At 41.3% G+C, this 20658-nt stretch overlaps 1 protein-coding gene across 6 annotated transcripts in view; it reads left to right on the top strand.

Moving 5' to 3' along the window:
* LOC117402799 (CSC1-like protein 2) overlaps positions 1–20658 on the top strand; it is a 104360-nt gene that overhangs the window by 75941 nt on the left and 7761 nt on the right. For all 6 annotated transcript variants that reach the window (XM_034921324.2, XM_059023860.1, XM_034921326.2 and 3 more), the window contains 9 exons: positions 4017–4170; positions 5371–5477; positions 5692–5778; positions 5927–5992; positions 10483–10645; positions 12427–12532; positions 16854–17021; positions 17390–17505; positions 19220–19300. In XM_034921324.2, coding sequence (XP_034777215.1) covers positions 4017–4170; positions 5371–5477; positions 5692–5778; positions 5927–5992; positions 10483–10645; positions 12427–12532; positions 16854–17021; positions 17390–17505; positions 19220–19300 — 1048 coding nt within the window. The remainder of the gene's footprint in view (positions 1–4016; positions 4171–5370; positions 5478–5691; positions 5779–5926; positions 5993–10482; positions 10646–12426; positions 12533–16853; positions 17022–17389; positions 17506–19219; positions 19301–20658) is intronic.

Here is a 20658-nt window from a genome sequence, read left to right as displayed (position 1 = left end):
ATAGAATAATCCTGTACATCTTACCTGTTGTGCACTTCCAGGATCTACGGTCTCAGATGTGCAGTTTTGAAAGAAACACATGTATTTTCATGATCATTTAAAAAAAAGAAAAAAAAAGCTATTTATCATTAAATATAATAAACACAATTTACTGTTCCTTCATTGTCTGTCTTGTTTAAACTTGCTGCTTTTAAATTTGGTAACAATATCCTGTTTTAATATTATTTGCTGGGACAAACACCGGATTTTCATGATCGGATATTCACTCATAATTTAAATATTCTTTTAGATATTTGTTCTTTTTCAAAAAGTAATAAAAGCCATTATATTGCGCTGAACGCAGGCAGAGACAGCATAGCAGGGAGCGTGGCCCCTGTGTGTTTTTATTTTACAGCAAGATGTTACAATATGTAATGCGTTAAAGTAGAAAAATATCCTAGGAGTAAACAATACATATTTTAGGCCTTACTTCACCCCAGTGAATTAACTACAATGCAAAGGATGCCAAATAGTAGTTCAAGTTAAACACTGTTTTGTTTATTCCCGAAATACAGTACATAAAGTTGACACCACATTTTATTCATTCATTCATTCATTCATTCATTCATTCATTCATTCCTTGCCATTGTCATTTCTTCACAGTAAACAGTGGCCATCGACACATTTTTATAAAGTAATAACATGTGGTTTACTTGTGCCTCTTTGTAGCTGGTTTGTTTACTTTTTGATCCTCGTACTAGGTGGATCTTGTGTTTTTTTTTGTTTTTTGGTTTGTTTTTATATATTAATCTCACACAGAGCTGTTTTTCATTTGCCATTCTTGAAACTGTCGTGCAACCTCTGGTGAGGTGGTAATTAAGTGAAAGGTATTTTTTGTTAATTCTAGCGAGCACAAACATCTGATTTTTGTATCTGAATACATGTCAATAAATATTTTTTCGGGTATTTGTCTCAGCACTATTTAATATATGTATTTTGTTTAGCTCTACAGTAAAAGTATATTATTTTTAGCAAAGGAATACTTACGGTAGCTATATGGATTTTCCAGCTTGGCTTTAAAAAATCTCTCAGGAAAAGCTTCAAATAGCATTGCTCAAGTATTGATATTATTATTCAGTAAACTGTTTAGTGCATACGGTTACGGTTGTAATGCATGCCCTAAGCACCGAAATAGTCTATTTTCTCCACAGCTTACTCTTTTTGTCACCATAATAATACTTGTCATTCAAAAGAACTGCTATTAGCTGTTGATGGTAGAGTATCATAAAACTGTTTGTGTATTTACTGGAGGACAAGCTACTCCTTTCTTGCTGCTTATATAATTTGATCTTGAGCATTTCCTACACCTGTAAGGTACTTAACTCCAGAGCAGAAAATTCCCCTTCAAAGGAGTGCTAACCAAATCCAATTTCTTACCTCTTACTAACATTATTGCTGGTCCCTCTCATTGTGCTGAGAAATCTTAATTCATTCATTCATTCAGAATATGCAAATACAATAACGCAAGAACGCCTTTGGTGCAGATTGAGAGCAACCTTACTGCTCAGTGATACATTGACCTCAAGTCCTTGAGGCAGTGTTTCCGTTCCTGCAAGCCAATCCGGAAGTGTTGATTTTCCAGCAGGACAATGCAAGACCACAGTGTTAGGATTACAGTTGCACGACTTCAAGAAAACAATGTCGAGGTCTTGCTGTGGCCAGCCTTTTCTCCTGACCTGAGTCCAATAGAACATCTGTGAGACCAAATTGCCAGTGATCTGTAATTTTGTTCACTTGTTCTGTGATTTTGTTTGATATCTGGGTTTAATATATTTGATTAAATCGATTAGACCTGAGTGTTGCGTTTTCTTTTGTGCATCAGTATATATGTAAATGAGTATTCTATAGTAAAGCACTGCTGAATTAACTGTCCTTGTCACACTGAATCCAAGACAAAGACAAGACAAAGAGTGTCAGTGGAATTTACATTCAAACACAGTCTCAAAGTGAATGCAGCGTGTAAGACTTTTATATTTTCTCAGGTATATAATGTCTGTCATCTGTAGTTTCTCTTGATTTTCCCTAAATTCAAGTCTTATGTGAAGTTTTGTAACATTGAGCCTAGGAACCACCAGTGTGTGTTTTTTTTTTTTTTTTTTTTTTTTTTTTTTTTTTTTAAATTGTCTGATTTTAACAAAGTAGTTGGCACTTTCTGCATGCAGATAAAAATATGTACTTCAAGGGGTTTAGTGTATAAAAACATGATCAGTCACCACTGAAATTTAGTTTGTCATTACTTTTATTTTACAGCATCATAAGACAATCCTCGAAGCAAGACCTGGACATCAGTTTTACTGATATAAAGTGTGACCACTCTAAATACCCCCTGCCTAAACTGTATTTTTATCTGGCAGGTATTCATCCCTCCAGTGATTTTACAGTATGAACCCTTTTCAGAATTAAAGGTCAGGGATAAAGAAGGCTTATGTTTTTAGATCATTTAAAAGGCTTCACATGTGCTAAACAGATACTAATAAATTATTTAATGAATCACACTGTACTTCAGCATTCATTTATTTCTGTATTTCAAGCTTAGACTTTGATTAACGTGTCTTTGGGGTTTGTTTCTGGAAACTTTATACATTTCTTCAGGAATGCAAACATATGTGAGTAACTTCCATCTGAAAAGAAAGCATGGTACTGGATTAAGTTATACGAGTATTAAAAATAGGAAATGTATAGGCATAGCTGACTTTTATCCAGACCTGCACAAACCTTGCCGTTAAGACCTGGGCCTCTCAGGCAGAGATTGTAAAATGTGCCAAAACATGTGGTGGTTTTGTGATGTGTACTGATGTCCAGTGGGGATGTGTTCAGACCTTCAAACTAATCGCACTCATCACCTGGTCCCCTGAAGTTAATTGTCAAGGTTATTGTCAAAAAGATCAACGTGGAGATTGCGTACAACCTTGCTCGTTTCAGTTGCTATATGTATAAATATGTCTTATCAGCACTGTTGCAAGAACCTACATTCTGCCAGATGCTTACTCACAATGCTGACTATTTTAAGCGAGGAAACTTAACAAACCTGGTACTCTAGATCTGCTGGGCTGCATAGGACTGTACACCTCACAGAATTTTACATGAGCAGATCTCTTCACTTTTATTTGTGAACACATTTGCGTCTTTTCTATCTGAATTGCATTTTCTAATTATATATGTAAATGGGTCATTCTGTTGTAAAGGGCTGCTGAATGAACTGTCCTTTTTGCACAGAGCCTCTGTTTGAATGTAGACCTCATTGATACTCCACCAAACACAGTTGCAAACCGACTGTGGAGTGCAACAGAATTTATTGTGGTTTATTAACTGAAACTTTTATACCTTTTTTAGATTGGTCAGTGCATCATTGTCAACCTACTATCAACTTGAGCCTTCTATAATGCAGTTTCTATAGCTATATAAATCAACTGTATAGTAGAAGGCTCATGTTAATTGCTAAATGCGAGTTCAAGTCCACTGACAAAACACATTTTGTTCTCAATTTGTGTTGCAGTGAATTGTTAATGTTCCTCCTACTTGTTGTTGTTTTTTATTTTTTTATTTTTATTCATCTTAAATCAGTTGTGTGGGTTGAGAGCTATGACCCTGGTGGCACAATGAAGAAGTGGGCTTAATTGTCTCTGATGTAAATCAATAGCTGCCACACTTTTTAAATGTGATTTTTCTTTTTTCTTCCAGTTTTTAGCAGCAAAATCACTATTTGATGATTTATTTTATTTTATTACATTTGGTAAATCGCCTTGGTATTGAGTTCTGGATCCTCCGCCCTCCCCCAGAGGTTTAGATCGTTGGGAGTCTTGCCGTGGTAGCACATTCAGACACTATGCACCAAAGCTAGGGAACGATTTTCACATGGTTTTTAAATGGAAGATTGACTTATTTGACAAGACATTTGCTCAGCAGTTGTTTTGAACCTCCCTAATAATCTGTTTTTTGACCATGCGTTTTAAAATATTGATTCTCCTCCTTGACAGGGAGAACTTGTCTCTCGGAGGGGTATCTTGGTGGCTGCGCTGCTTGGTCATCAACTGTATCCTCTTCCTTCTACTGTTCTTCCTCACTACTCCTGCCATCATCATCACCACTATGGACAAGTTTAATGTCACCAAGCCTGTCGAGTATTTAAATGTAAGTAACTGTAGTTGAAGTAATACAGTATACTATACTGCATGGTCTGCATTTTCCTATACAAGCTGTACATACCCTCCAAGGACTAAAGAATACATGCTATGACAAAGGTTGCCAGGGTGTGAGTTTTATATATAGGGCTTCTGTTTTTCAGTGTTTTATTAATTTAATATTTCTGTATTTTTTTTTTTTTTTTTTTTTTTTTTTTTTAGCTATTTTCGAGTTTTATGTAGGTACCCTGAAATCGTTTTTTTCTTTTTTTTCGGGTCTTTCGCTTTTTATATACTGTGAGATTATTGTTCGGTTACTTAATAAAATTCTTGGACGGTTTTTCTTGGCACAATATGTATTCCTTTTGGTTATGGGCATGTTCTGGAGTTTTTGTGCATCTATGCATTTTTATGATTTCGCCACAATTTTTGTAATTCTGTTTTAAATCCCACAAGCGTTTTAAATCCTCCCTATCTAACTGTAATATAGATTTAAGTCCCACAAGCAAGAACAATCCTCTGTATCTAATTTATAATCACGTTTTAAATCTTGCAAGAAATGTAGGAATTTGCTGCCACTCAGTAGTTGGGAGGGTTTAAAGTATTCAGAACGAATCAATACTAGATGCATAACTAACTGCACTGGGAAAGAGGTGAAGTAGATGTGAATTTAGTAACCATTTCCAGTGTTTTTCCGGTGTTTATTGGATATACACAGATTATTTTTTTTTTTTTTTGTATCGTGGGGGGTGTTTTATCTGTGTTTATCAGTAGAAAGTGAAAATCAGAAGCCCTGGTTATATAATAATCATTGCTCATTCTGCTGGAATGAATGTTTTGGGTTTTCTACATATTGGCACGGTTTATAGAAATGTGTGTGACATTTAACCTTCTAATATACTTTCCAAATGTGACTCGTGTCGGGTGGTTTCAGGAGCAAAAGACCAGATGCTTTGGTATCCTAGTTTCTTTACTGTGGTCTTCTGACACATTTTAAAGGTGCTTACGTTCAGTTTGAACATCCAACAAAGGGCTAGGATATCATAGCTTGGAATACTGTGTGAAATATACTGTGCATTCCCCCTCCTGATATTTTGATTGTCTCTCACCTTGTGTTAATTATTATTATTATTATTATTATTATTATTATTATTATTATTATTATTATTTTTATTATTATTTTTTTTTTTTTCTTTTCTTTCCTCCACAGAACCCAATTATCACCCAGTTTTTCCCCACACTCCTGCTGTGGTCATTCTCTGCTCTCCTGCCAACTATTGTTTACTACTCTGCCTTCTTTGAAGCTCATTGGACAAGGTATATACTGTCATATACTGTAATAAAGGTAGGGATAGTGTGACCCCATTTCACCTGCTGATTTTCGTAACAAAGATTATGGGACAAGTAATAATTTTGCATATGCTAATAAAATGTAAGAATTTATTTCACTTTAATTATTCTTGGTCTGTTCTAGTTTTTGTTTTGTTTTTGGATTGTGTGTGTATATAAATTCTGTACTTCTTCTTTCTAGATCGGGAGAGAACAGAACAACCATGCATAAATGTTACACCTTCCTTATATTTATGGTCTTGCTATTGCCTTCTCTGGGACTCAGCAGGTATGACTCATGGCTAACTTGCAGTATAAAGAGATTAATTGCATCTAATAAATATTTTTTCTGCATGAATGCAATGGTATGTTTTTTTTTTTGTTTGTTCATATTTCGCAGAAGCGTTTGATGGATTTATTTATTTTTTCAATTACAGTTTGGATCTTTTCTTCCGCTGGCTGTTTGACAAGAAATTCTTAGCAGATGCTGCAGTCCGGTTTGAGTAAGTATCCTCATTCAGTTTAATGGTTTGAGTAAGTATCCTCATTCAGTTTAATGGTTTGAGTAAGTATCCTCATTCAGTTTAATGGTTTGAGTAAGTATCCTCATTCAGTTTAATGGTTTGAGTAAGTATCCTCATTCAGTTTAATGGTTTGAGTAAGTATCCTCATTCAGTTTAATGGCGATTTGCAAAACTTTCTTAGTTACACAAGTGCTGCAATCACCTTCAATTCACCGGTGTCTCAAGCAAAATCCTTGTACTGGTGCAGTGATTCTGCATTTGAATAATGCTGTCCTAGCTTATGTTATTATGTTATCTGAAATTAGTTGTGCTGTGTCTGTGCTACTGACATATCTAGTGTATTTTATGTTGGGAATGACTGGTTATGTGTAAAGGAACATACAGTAAATAAGTAATTAAAAAGTGAGCAATTCATGGTGCAGAAAGACATATTTTCTGCCTCAGACACTGGAGAGTGATAATGAACCGTGGCCAATCGAAGTGTATACACCCAAACAAACTATTTAGTGAGCAGTGGAAATGTGCGTAGCAACACACTCTACTGACATAAATATAACACGGAGCAGAACCACACCAGAAAACACACTTGATGCAATACAGAGTTGCACCAAAATTGAGAGAGACATGTGGTGTAATTTGTTATGACTGACCCCCACAAGTTTTATTGGAAGTAAACATCTTCCTCTGTGCACTATTGGTCACAAATTGTTTGCAGCTGTTAATTTCCTTACAACCTGTGACGGGGTACTGCCCCGTCTTTATGATCATGGTTGGGACTGGCAGGGAGGGGGTTAAAATTCCTCCCTGCCAGGAAAACGTGAGAATGTGGCTGGAGCCCTAATTGACTAATCAGTAATTATTGAATAATTGGGCTCCAGCCACAGGGGATAAAAGCCAGGGGAGAGGCCCTGGCTGGGGGAGAGTTGGAGAGAGAGTTGGAGAGTGGTAGAGAGAGTTCTGGAAGGAGTGTGTTTTGTTTGTGCTGGTTTTTTCTGTTCCAGTGAAGGCAACGCCCAGCCTGGAAGCTTTATTTTGTAAGTTTTTGTTTTGTGGTTGTATTTTGTGTTTGAAACCTTTTTGTTTGGCCCTTGTGCCTATTTATTTTGTATTTTTGTTTATTAAAAACTTTATTTTTGAACTTAAAACTGTCTCTGAGTCTCAAACCTCGGTCCATCCTGTCACATTTGGTGTCAGAAACGGGAGAGCGCCACCTGGAGGCTCAGAGCAGTAATTTTTTTTTTTTTTCTTGAATTTTGGGAGTTTTTTTTTTTTTTTGGAAACCTTGATTTAAATGGGGAGGAAGAGCAGACAGCGGCAAAGGCAGGAGATGCAGCAGCCGAAGAAATGTAGGCTGCTGCAACAACAGCCACCCCAGCTGGAGGACCCAGCCAGTCTTTTCCCCTGGTGCTCATGGTGCGGGATGCTGGATCATCGATGGAGATCCTGCCCAGAAGTGCCACCAGCGGACTGGTGTGGGCGCGGTGAAGTCTATGGCCACAACTGGGCAGGATGCCCCTACGCCCTGGCCCAGGAGGAGGAAGATGACGACGGGGAGTTGTTTTTAAAAAGTCTCGCGGCAGAGTTGTGCACTGGCTGTGGGGCATATGGGCACACAGTGGCCATCTGCCCCACGCAAACAGAGGGGAGAAGAAGGAGGCAGAGAGGAAGGAAGACATGGGAGGAAGAGGAGTGGTGCACCCAGTGCATGCAGTACGGGCATGAGGAGCACCACTGCCCGGAGGTGTTATCGGACACAGACCTGGAGTGGGAGGAGCCCGAACGTCCTGCGCCTGACTGGGAGGAGCCCGAACGTCCTGCGCCTGAGTGGGAGGAGCCCGAACGTCCTGCGCCCAAGAGGGGGGAGTCGGTGCGTCCAGAGCCCAAGAGGGGGAAGTCGGTGCGTCCAGAGCCCAAGAGGGGGGAGTCGGTGTGGCCAGAGCCCAAGAGGGGGAAGGCCCAACGTCCACGGTCCAGGTGTCCACCAGCAGAGGGAGAGTTCCTGCTGGTTTTGCCTCCATTACCGTCACCAGCAGAAGGAGCATGCCTGCTGGTTCCCCTGCTGTCGCCGTCCCGAGAGCCAGAGAGGGGTGAGCCGTCATCCCGAGAGCCAGAGAGGGGTGAGCCGTCATCCCGAGAGCCAGAGAGGGGTGAGCCGTCGTCCCGAGAGCCAGAGAGGGGTGAGCCGTCGTCCCGAGAGCCAGAAGGGGAGGAGCCGTCGTCCCGAGAGCCAGAAGGGGAGGAGCCGTCGTCCCGAGAGCCAGAAGGGGAGGAGCCGTCGTCCCGAGAGCCAGAAGGGGAGGAGCTGCCGTCCCGAGAGCCAGAAGGGGAGGAGCTGCCGTCCCGAGAGCCAGAAGGGGAGGAGCTGCCGTCCCGAGAGCCAGAAGGGGAGGAGCTGCCGTCCCGAGAGCCAGAAGGGGAGGAGCTGCCGTCCCGAGAGCCGGAAGGGGAGGAGCTGCCGTTCCCGCCTCCGCCAGCAGAGGGAGACGAGCTGCTGTTCCCGCCTCCGCCAGCAGAGGGAGACGAGTTGCTGTTCCCGCCTCCGCCAGCAGAGGGAGACGAGTTGCTGTTCCCGCCTCCGCCAGCAGAGGGAGACGAGTTGCCGTTTCGGCATTCGCCACTAGAGGGAGACGAGCTGCCGTTCCCGCCTCCGCCAGCAGAGGGAGACGAGCTGCCGTTTCCGCCTCCGCCAGCAGAGGGAGACGAGCTGCCGTTTCCGCCTCCGCCAGCAGAGGGAGACGAGCTGCCGTTTCCGCCTCCGCCAGCAGAGGGAGACGAGCTGCCGTTCCCGCCTCCGCCAGCAGAGGGAGACGAGCTGCTGTTCCCGCCTCCGCCAGCAGAGGGAGACGAGCTGCTGTTCCCGCCTCCGCCAGCAGAGGGAGACGAGCTGCTGTTCCCGCCTCCGCCAGCAGAGGGAGACGAGCTGCTGTTCCCGCCTCCGCCAGCAGAGGGAGACGAGTTGCTGTTCCCGCCTCCGCCAGCAGAGGGAGACGAGTTGCTGTTTCCGCCTCCGCCACTAGAGGGAGAGGGGCCGCCGTTCCCGCCTCCGCCAGCAGAGGGAGCCGGGCCGCCGTTCCCGCCTCCGCCAGCAGAGGGAGCCGGGCCGCCGTTCCCGCCTCCGCCACCAGAGGGAGCCGGGCCGCCGTTCCCGTCTCCGCCACCAGAGGGAGCCGGGCCGCCGTTCCCGTCTCCGCCACCAGAGGGAGCCGGGCCGCCGTTCCCGTCTCCGCCACCAGAGGGAGCCGGGCCGCCGTTCCCGCCACCAGAGGGAGCCGGGCCGCCGTTCCCGTCTCCACCTCCCGAGGGTCCGCTGCTGCTGCCGTCGCCTCCCGAGGGTCCGCTGCTGCTGCCGTCGCCTCCCGAGGGTCCGCTGCTGCTGCCGTCGCCTCCCGAGGGTCCGCTGCTGCTGCCGTCGCCTGGGGTTGCCAGGGATCCTGCATCGCCTGGGGTCGCTACACTATGGCCGGAGCCCCACGGAGGGGAGTTGCTGGCCATGAAGAGGGGGAGGGAGGTCAGGAGACCAGCTCCCCCAGCGGCACTTTCGCGGCAAGGTAGTGTGTGGCCGGAGCCCCGGAAGAGGGAGCTGCTGGCCACGAAGAATTGGGTGGTGCCGGACGTCCCACCATGGCCACTGTGCTTCCCCCTCTTCCGGGACTGAGACTGAGGGGGGAGGTGGCCATTTAGGCCATGTTGTGCTTGGCACAAGGGGGGGGATATGTGACGGGGTACTGCCCCGTCTTTATGATCATGGTTGGGACTGGCAGGGAGGGGGTTAAAATTCCTCCCTGCCAGGAAAACATGTGAGAATGTGGCTGGAGCCCTAATTGACTAATCAGTAATTATTGAATAATTGGGCTCCAGCCACAGGGGATAAAAGCCAGGGGAGAGGCCCTGGCTGGGGGAGAGTTGGAGAGAGAGTTGGAGAGTGGTAGAGAGAGTTCTGGAAGGAGTGTGTTTTGTTTGTGCTGGTTTTTTCTGTTCCAGTGAAGGCAACGCCCAGCCTGGAAGCTTTATTTTGTAAGTTTTTGTTTTGTGGTTGTATTTTGTGTTTGAAACCTTTTTGTTTGGCCCTTGTGCCTATTTATTTTGTATTTTTGTTTATTAAAAACTTTATTTTTGAACTTAAAACTGTCTCTGAGTCTCAAACCTCGGTCCATCCTGTCACACAACCCTTTTTTTTTTTTTGGCCGTTATATTCTAGGTATACCATCAAGTACTGCATCACTAACCAAACAAATGAACAGACCCCAAACTACTCAACCCCAAAGTCATTATATGCTTTCTTCTTTTCCCTCAATAAAGTTGTACTACTTTTTCAGTCTGAAAACATCTTTCGCCCTTCTGTGAATATCTTTTCCCAGTATGCTCATAATCTACTTTGACAGTAACCCCCCCCCCACCCCCAGAGCTTGATTGCTTCAGACTGTCACAGGGTTTCTCGCACTGTATCATCCATTGTGTTTTCTTTGTAGGTGCGTCTTTCTCCCTGACAACGGAGCTTTCTTTGTGAACTATGTCATTGCCTCTGCTTTCATCGGTTGTGCTATGGAGCTGCTGCGGATCCCTGGACTGCTGCTGTACATGATCCGTCTGTGCCTGGCCAGATCAGCAGCTGAGCGGCGCATTGTAAAAAGAGTAGGTATTGTGTGTGTGTGTGACAGGTGGTAACAGTACACCAATACCCGCGTTTTTACACACGTGCAGCGCTCATCCGGTTTTAATTCTTTGTTTGGATATTTGGGCTGTTTTTGTTTCTATCAATCTTATGACTTTTATAACATGTGAGCAACTTATTTGATTAGAAAATGTGTACACTCCTTCATAATGGTGGGGGTACAAACTACACACAGTTGCAGAGTGATATAACAAAGCGGTCCCCAATAACTCCCACTCATGGATCATTTGGGAGCGCACATTGCCGTGTTTACGCAAACACTGTTCTGTTTTTATTCTTTTATTTATTTTGGCTTGTCTTTTAGCTGGAGGAAAATAAATAAATATTGCTTCAGATTCATTCATTTTAATGTTAATTAAGCAATGCGGAGCACTGCATTGCTAATTTAACAAATCACCATCTTACCTGTTTGTAAGTATGCTCAAGGGGCCATTATAAAGTAGTCTTTATATACATTTTTATACAGGTTATTTAACACAGGTATATACATTTGGCTATAGACAAAATGTAATGTAGATGACTGTGGTATGAGGCAATATCTTCAGTGTAAATAGCCTGTGTGCATTTGTTATGCAAATGTATCCCTGACATGTATTCTGCAGTGAAAAAAAGCTGCATCTCCCTGTTGCAAGACAGTTTCAGTCATGATGGGCAAGACAGCAAATCTGAGAGAGCACCATTTCCAAGACTGCACAAATTATACAGCTATGGCCAAATGTTTTGCATCACCTATAATTTTAGGATTAAAACATAATAAATAATAATACAAAACTGTATAAACATAATTTAGATATTTTATTTAACATCATGTAATTGAAGAAACTACAAATTTATACCTCAGAAGTCTACAGGAAGCCATAGTAGTCGTATAGTATTTCATGTTGTATTTCGAAATGTCAGATTTTTCAATTTGTCAGTTTTTCACTAAGTATATGGGAAAACTATAAAGCGGCATGCAATTCAATAAGTTAACGTAACATTATTCAGCCGGTTTCATTCGACTTTATTAAGTAGGGTGATGCAAATCTTTTGTCCAGATCTATATCGGTCATTCTGGATAACAGATTCTGTGGTAGATTTCCACCCCAACTTCCCTGAAGGAATTGGAGAAGGAGGAGAGGAGTAATAGACACACATCCCTCTAAAACTATTTAAGAAGTTTGCAGACTCATCACGTTGAGTCAGCACTCGGGTACATTGACAGGGATTATGTTGCACATTTTTTAAATGTTCCTGATTGTAGATAGGTATGTAGTTTTATCAAATATACACAAACTAGATTATACAATACAAATGGTACTGACCTAATGAGAGGTGAAGCAATGGGAGTATATTAATCTTATATGGCTAGGCATTTCACAATTTTAAGATTATGGTAAAATAAGCATGAGATATTAAATCATGAGTTTCTTTTTTCTTAAAAGGTTTTGAAAATGAAAGCTGAGTCTTTTTTGACAGGGAGCTTTTTGTTGAATCTGAAGGCCATTAATGCATAAAAGACTGGGGGAAAGGGAGGCGAGCTGTGCATGGACATGGATTGTCTTTTGAATAAATAGAAGCAGACCATGAACTTATCCTTCTAGGCAGAAACGTTGTTTTTTTTTATTTTAAAGGTATAATAAAGAATGATCACATTTGATTAGAGTGAAAAAGAAATACCAGAACGCCTTGTATAGAAACTGAAACTGCATCCCTTTTTCATCCATGTAACCTGATTCCATTCGTTATTTTCTATCTGTAGCGTCAAGCATACGAGTTCCAGTTTGGGTCTGCCTACGCCTGGATGATGTGTGTTTTTACCGTTGTCATGACATACAGCATCACTTGCCCCATTATTGTCCCTTTCGGTAAGTACTGCTTCCTATTGAAACTTTAGCTGCAAACACTCTCTCCAGAGACCCTTCTGAGTATGTATGCCTACTCATTCCCCCGCAAGTAATACCATGTACATGGTGAGAATAATTATCCAAAGGTTTGTCCGATTTGTGAACAAACTTCCTAAGCACTTTTTTTTAGCTTTTGAACATGTGCATACAGTGGCAGATATGTCATGGTGAGCGACTTTTTCATGTACTGATGGCTCCATTTTTTTTGAATTTACAGAGATGTCACTAGAATGCTTATATAATGGTCCATTGTATGCTCCAAAAAAAAAAAGCTGTTCTCATTTCAGATGATTTACTGTAGATTTGGGCTAACATTTCAAGCTTTAAATCTGTTGCTTTGTCAAGTTGCATTCATCACAAAAACAAAACTGTTAACAGCAAACTGACTTGTGAGAATTCTGTTGTGATCATTTAGAGATGAGAATTACTTTTTCACCTCTTGTGCCAAATGCTGCCTCCTACTGGGTCCAAGTAAAACTACATTTGCATTGGTAAGCTGGAGCAGCAGTTGACAATATCTATCAACTGGAACATTAAGACACAGATATGTGTTCTATTACCATGTGATTCAGTTTAGTAGCAGATTAATAATTTGGGACTGGCACACATTGGGACTGTCATTACTTACTAGAGGCTGTGTGGTCCAGAGGTTAAAGAAAAGGGCTTGTAACCAGGAGGTCCCCGGTTCAAATCCCACCTCAACCACTGACTCATTGTGTGACCCTGAGCAAGTCACTTAACCTCCTTGTGCTCCGTCTTTCAGGTGAGACGTAATTGTAAGTGACTCTGCAGCTGATGCATAGTTCACACACCCTAGTCTCTGTAAGTCGCCTTGGATAAAGGCGTCTGCTAAATAAACAAATAATAATAATGATAATAAATAATAATATACAAGGTCCTCTGGTCTCAACTGCATTAAATTAAATTCAAGTGTCACATAAAATTGTAGGTAAATGGAATCACTGCAGTGTTCAGACTATTTTTTCATTGTGTAAAACTTCTTGATCTTATTTCCAGTACAGAACTGCACAGTTTAGCAAAAATCGGTTCAGTTAGTCCTAACATTATTTTCTTTAATAGATTTAGAGCAGGGCTTCTCAAACTGTTAACTATAACCTTAATTGAACTGATAATTTGCTTAATTATTGCTTAATTAAAACATTTTACTTGTTTTCAGCTCTTAAACAGTTGCATATTGGCTATAACATTTTAAAAGTAACTTGAACTCTGGAACTGTTTTAAAGAGCTGAAAACAATTAATTACGCAAATTATTAGTTCAAATAAGGGTTTAGTTAAGTGATTGAGAGCTGAGTTGGAATAAAAACCAGAAGGACCTGGGGATCCCCAGGACTGGGTTTGAGAACCCTGGTTTAGAGGATTTAGGAGACTGCTTAGTGAAAGTAACATTAACAGTGCTATTTCAATATTATACCAGTGTCTCTGCGGGGACCTGAGACGTGGTTTATTTTCAGAGATTAATGGTTTCATAACTATGAACACACAAGCCTGTTTTGTTGGGATTACAAGATATGCACGGAGCACAGGTATAGCTGAATGGAAATAGCATTCAGGGACCCGATGCGCGATTTTCACTTTTGTCTGATGACATTACGCCTGTGTCGGTCAATTGGCATCTGTGTACCTGTGTGCTAAAATTAATCACGGTACTGGTGTGTTGTGTTCTGTTTTGTCAGGGAATCAGCTTGCCTGTCCTGACCTTAGTTAGTGGAACAAACAAAGTGTGTATGATTAGGATCTACATGAGCAGTTTGTGTTTGTCTTTTTGTTTGTGAACGAAAAAGACTCTGAACTGGTTACTGCTCATGCACCCTCAGCCCATCCACCACAAGCCGTAGAAGAAAATCTCTCGCCACCATGATTTGCAATTTTCCTTGATTATTCTTTATTTATTTGAAGCGTATTTCATGTCTGAAATTAAAGATGTTATCCCGAAGCTGATTGGCTACTCTTGTAATTGACTTTACATGACTGTAAAATGACCAGCCACTGCGTAGGTTCTACTTAAAATGACCAATCCCTATGTAGAAAATGCGTAGTTCATTACATTTTATTTAGAACATGTACTATTTTATGTATTCCGGTCCAAATCAATACGTGTACTACGTGTGTGTTTTTGACCCGGATGGCCTTCCATAGGGCTGTGTGTGTGCACGCCTGAGTAGTTTGCAAGTTGGAAATCTTGGTGTAATTGACGCAGTATCGACATATATAGTGAATTTAAGTTGTTTTTTAAATACTTTTTTATTTATTTATTTTTAAATACATAATTTTTAAAGAAAGTTAATTTTACATTTTGATTTTCAGGGAGTACCGTACTAAATTTGTATTGTATCAACAGTCAGCAATATCTGTTATGGAAAGTTTGGCTTTGTCAGGCTTTTGTCCGTGTTTCATAAGTGTGTGAAGTGTGGTCGCTGTCTCCCGCCATCTGACCAGCACACTGAATGCCCGCAGTGCCTTGGCATGCATAATGCCTGGGCAGCTGCAAACGCTGCGACCCCGTCTGAAATAAAATGTGTTCCATGTACGATGACGCAACGCAGAGCTCGTTGGGAAAGGCTAAAATGGGCTAGACTCAGTACGTCAAATTTGATTAAGAATTCCCATCCCCCCTCTTCACCTTACTCTTCTGAGGGTTCTCCACCAGAATCCTCCTGTAAGAGTGACCTACACAATGATGACGAGTCTCCTAAAAACATTTTTGGAGTCCAATTTTCAGGCCTTGGAACACAGATGTGAACTGAGCAATGCTGCCGATTCATTCCATGTTCTTCCAGTTCAACCCCCTCTTGCTCTGTGTACCAGCAAGGGAGAAGCTCTCTCCCACTCTGGGGTTAATGAAAGCACCCCTGAGGCAGAGAAGCGGCCTTTAGTTGCACACTCCCAGGAGCTGAGCCTTCTGATGCTGAGAGCAGCTAAAGCCCTTGGGATCCAAGCAGAGGTAGTTAATTTGCCCCCTGCTGATCCACTCTTGGCTTTTTTGGAGGATACAAAACCTGCAGAGCAGTTGATATTGCTCTTAAATGTGTATTTAGGGAGCGTGAAGTCCTGCTGGAGAAATCCAGCCTCAGGTGGGGGACCCGACAGGATGTAGAGTGACTCAATGCCAAGCTAAAGCGTTTGGGTCCATGCGTGTGGCTCAGGGTTCAATCTTCAGAGCCATCGAGTCCTTGACGTCTTGGACATCAGAAAATGAGCCCACATGCCCATCTAAAGAGGGTCAGGCCGTTCTGGAACTGACACACAAGACTTGCGCATCATCAGCTCTGGTGGTCAGGTTGGGTGGCTATCAGCTGTACTTGGCTAATTACCAGGCAAAGTTGTTGGAGGAGCTTTGCTCCCCAGGCTGCAGCCGCTCAGACTTTGTCTGCTTGGAATTGACCCTGATCATCAAGAACATGATGTTGGCAGCTCTTCACACTGGTGAAACAGCTGGGAGAGCTGTGGTTTCAACTTTGGCAACAAAAAGACAGGTGTGGGTGTCTCAGAATAGCTGCCCAGACAGTCGGGGCATGTCTAGTGGATTATCCGATTACTGGCGGACACTTGTTTGGCTCTGGGTCAATTGCGATTTACTGCATGGAATGTATTTATTGTAGTTGTTTGTTTGTTTGTTTGTTTATTAATTTTTGTCAGACTAAATTTCTCACAATTGTATCTACAAAGTCTATGTAGTAACTATGCTTAGTTGTAATCTGGTTGTTTTAACATTTTTCTAACATTTAAGAAAGGGCCCAAGGTCAGAAAAAATAATAAAAAAAAACCTCATACTCCTTCCTTTTTAAAGTTTTGGAGCTCACAGGAAAGGGTATGTTCTGTCATTAAAGTCCACCTCGTCAAATTAGTTAAAACAATGTCACGTAAGAGCTTGCAAACCAGTTGCTAAAAAAATCCCATTAGATGACCTGAGCCTGGATTTCCCTGTGCAATGCCTAACTCTGCACATGACTATGTGAGTAAGCGTAATGTATATGATTTGGGAATCGTATATAGTTTTGTTATGATTACAGACAAGCCACAGCAAAGCATTGCACATTTATAGCTTAGCTTTAGTTTGCCCTTGTATAGGATCTTACTATTCTTCTTTATTAATGAGACACGTCGCACAAATTCTATACAGGTAACTCCCAATTAAGGCTCATAGGGAAACCTGGAATAGCTCTGACTGCTACGCAATGAGTCTTGAGTCATTCACAGTCCTATTTTAATTTACTATTTGAAACTGTATGAGTGCACTTATCGAAGACTCTTGTTTTGCAGGATTGATGTATATGCTACTGAAGCACCTGGTGGACAGATACAACATGTATTATGCATACTTGCCTGCCAAGCTGGACAAGAAAATCCACTCTGGAGCTGTTAACCAAGTGGTGGCTGCACCAATTCTCTGTCTCTTCTGGCTGCTGTTTTTCTCCACTGTTAGGACAGGTGAGAGAGAGAGGAAGCCATCACTCTTGCTGTCATTGGTTTTCCATTGTGCCAGGAGGGCTGTTCTAGTAGCACAAGCAATTGTTTCTCCAAAAGAACGTGCTAATATTAGTTCTATAGTTAAATGTATTCCTCTCAAACAGTTTGCCTTTTCTCTTGAAAAAAGGGCCTTTCTTCTCTGCTTTGCACACGTGTGCTTGGCGATTTGTGCTGTTGTCATCTGGCATACAGCCTGTCATCTGTCATACTCTTTCCCGCCTCTACTGCTCAGTTTAAAATAAAAAGGTGTTTTGATTTCCTTACTAAAGTGTGTATTGTAATATTGCATTATGTTAAGCTCCCAATCTTACCAATTCTTCTCCCTCCAGGATTTCTGGCTTCAACATCCATGTTCACCTTCGTGGTGCTGATCATCACTATTGTCATCTGCCTTTCTCATGTCTGCTTTGGGCACTTCAAATACCTCAGTGCTCACAACTACAAGGTAAGCTCATTGTATTTACTCACGCAGCAATAGGAACCGTAATAGGGAAATCTAGGGTAAAATTCAAAAGCACTTGTGTTTTATTTTTTTTCTCTTTTTAAAATGAATGTATTCACCAAGAAGCAATGTGAGCTGAATTTTTTACGAGACCTCCAGGAGTGAAAATGTGCTGCCAGCTGGTTATATAAAAGCAAAGATGTATCATGGTGTAATGAATAGATCTTGTGGATCTATGGGGAATTTGGTATCCAGAGAATTACTAAAGCAAATTTATTTTCGTTTTTACTTATAAAAATAAAAAATAAATGTATATAGAGCAGTCCTCTCCTCTCCTCCATGTTAAGAACATAAGAATGTTTACAAACGAGAGGAGGCCATTCAGCCCATCTTGCTCGTTTGGTTGTTAGTAGCTTATTGATGCCAGAATCTCATCAAGCAGCTTCTTGAAGGATCCCAGGGTGTCAGCTTCAACAACATTACTGGGGAGTTGGTTCCAGACCCTCACAATTCTCTGTGTAAAAAAAGTGCCTCCTATTTTCTGTTCTGAATGCCCCTTTATCTAATCTCTATTTGTGACCCCTGGTCCTTGTTTCTTTTTTCAGGTCAAAAAAGACCCCTGGGTCGACATTGTCTATACCTTTTTAGGATTTTGAATGTTTGAATCAGATCGCCGCGTAGTCTTCTTTGTTCAAGTTAGTGAATGACAAGAGTAACATACAGTACTCTCCGGCTAAGAGAACACCCCTTGGGAAGCAAGCAAAGTGTTCTTCTAGCCAAAGTTCTGGAAGATGGAGTTAACCACGTGACACAATATGAATAAAAAAATAAGTCAATAAATAAATACATGTGTATTAGTTGTCATGATGTACATGCATTAACATATGAAATGAACTGAATAAGTAAAAAAAAAAACAATAGGCAAGTGTGTGTTAATAATCTATAATGATAAAGTGACAGGCAAACTAACGTTAATAAAACTAAAGCAAAACAACTCGGTCAAAAAGGTTAAATCGTTATGTACTATGAAATTAGCTGGCGGGTGTGTTTCAGACTATCACAATGGCAGAGGCAAAAATAATGGCTGTTACTTAACGTTAATAAACTGTCAGACTAAATTAACACAGCACCCCTACACACGTTACAAAATGCAACAGCTATATACAAGACATGCACATTATTTAACAGAATGGTGAAGCAACTTACCAGAACGGGAAACACCAAATTGCTCGGCGGCTTGTGTATGACGCAGGTTTTTTTTGTTTTTTTTTCAAAAGCGCGAACAATTTCCAGCTTTGTGTAGCAAGAGAAGCAGCGGCGCATTTTGCCGTTTGTTTACATGCCATTTTGTAGCGATGAGGTGCACTCGTGGAAATCAGAATACAAAACAATTAAATGGTGTGACGGCAGTTCTGGAAAGGATTTGTTAAACCAATCAGTGTCCCTCAAGACAGTCTCCGTACAAAACAATTCATTGTGAACGAATCGCTACTGATGCCAAGAAGTTGTGTTTTTTTTTTTTTTTTTTTAAATGAAGTTCCTGTTCCTTTAGCCGGAGCATTTACAATGGGGAAAAATCTGTTTCACCACAAGGGTGTTCTCTTAGGTGAAGTGGTCTTTTAGGCGGTGTTTCGAAACACGGAGACTACTGTATCGCATGTGGGACACTACAAACGTTTAAGGATTAATTCTTTTTATTTATTTATTTATTTACCAGATTGACACACAGGAACCCGAAGTGGACGGTGTTGAAAATGGACACCCTCCGCAGTCTTCTCAGTCTCCACCAAAGTCTGCGGTACGTTTTTTGTTTTATTTTTATTTCTACTGTGGGTATTTTTTTTGCTTTGCTTTATATGAATTGGAAGTGAAATAAAACAAATTAAGGGGTTGGACTGAACTTTTTTTGAGGCTTCTGCTTTTTAAATCTGCATGCTCTGCTGAAATACCAAGCAAGGGACATTGCTGCTGCACAGCTTCTTCAGCTCTGCAATGCAGAGGGATTATACCAGCATTGCACATTTTACTAAATCCAATTATAATCAAATAGTTTTATCTTAAACCGTTAGTTCTTAACATGTCCCTGTTGGTCACAAATGATTTAATTCAAAACAAATTGTGAATATTCCTGGTTTTAGTTGCTATCATTTAAACATCCATACAGCACTGCAGCAGTGTGTCGGGATGTTCTGCATATACCTAATACTATTCTTTACTGCTCATTTAATGTATCCTGGTCTCTGTTGGATTAGTGTACTACCATACATGAAAACAGACAGAGCTAATGTACACTGACAGTTTGGTGACATTGAAATACTGTATTAGCATGGGGGCAGGGAGTATTAATAATAGTAGTATTACATTTAGCAGTATAGTGTCTGCAAATGCTGATGTGTGCTGCGCTGTGCTTTTACATTCATGTTTAAAGGTTGATATCCAGGATTTAGTAGGGTGTCATTTCAATATTTACAGAGCTGACAGAGTGGTTAGCTTAAGATGTGTGTAGCGTTGGACTTTTATTAGTCTGTCATTAGTAGTCAATAAGTCAATCAATGCTTTATTTATATAGCGCCTTTCATACAAAAAGTATATCAAGCGCTGTACAGGACAAAACAGAAGAAAATCTAAATACAATTCATGTGTATAGAAATTAAAGACCAACAGACTTTAGAATTCAGGTTAAAAAAAGCTAATATAAAAAACAGGAGAATCAAAATATAATACATTTGTATAGAGATTAAAGAGAAACACGGTTTAAAATTCAGTTTAAAAAAGCTAATCTAAAAAAGTAAGCTTTAAATTGACAAAGTCATCAACTGGTGTAGCACTTCTGATATGAGGTGGCAGTGCATTCTACAATCTGGTAGCGCAGTGACTAAAAGCTCCCTCCCTTCCTTTTTGTGTACACTTAAAGGTATATATGTGACTAGAAGCTCCTTTTATATAATCTGGTGCCATACCTTTAAGTGTTTTATAAGTCAGAAGTGAAGCCAGCACAGGTGTTATATGGTCTCTCTTTTCGTTTTGCAGTGAACCCTAGCAGCTGCATTCTGTATCGGCTGCAGTGAACCCTAGCAGCTGCATTCTGTATCAGCTGCAGTGAACCCTAGCAGCTGCATTCTGTATCAGATGCAGTGAACCCTAGCAGCTGCATTC

This window comes from Acipenser ruthenus, chromosome 5, assembly GCF_902713425.1.
Source record: "Acipenser ruthenus chromosome 5, fAciRut3.2 maternal haplotype, whole genome shotgun sequence".
Classification (NCBI taxonomy): domain Eukaryota; kingdom Metazoa; phylum Chordata; class Actinopteri; order Acipenseriformes; family Acipenseridae; genus Acipenser; species Acipenser ruthenus.
This window is presented reverse-complemented; position numbering and strand designations above follow the sequence as displayed.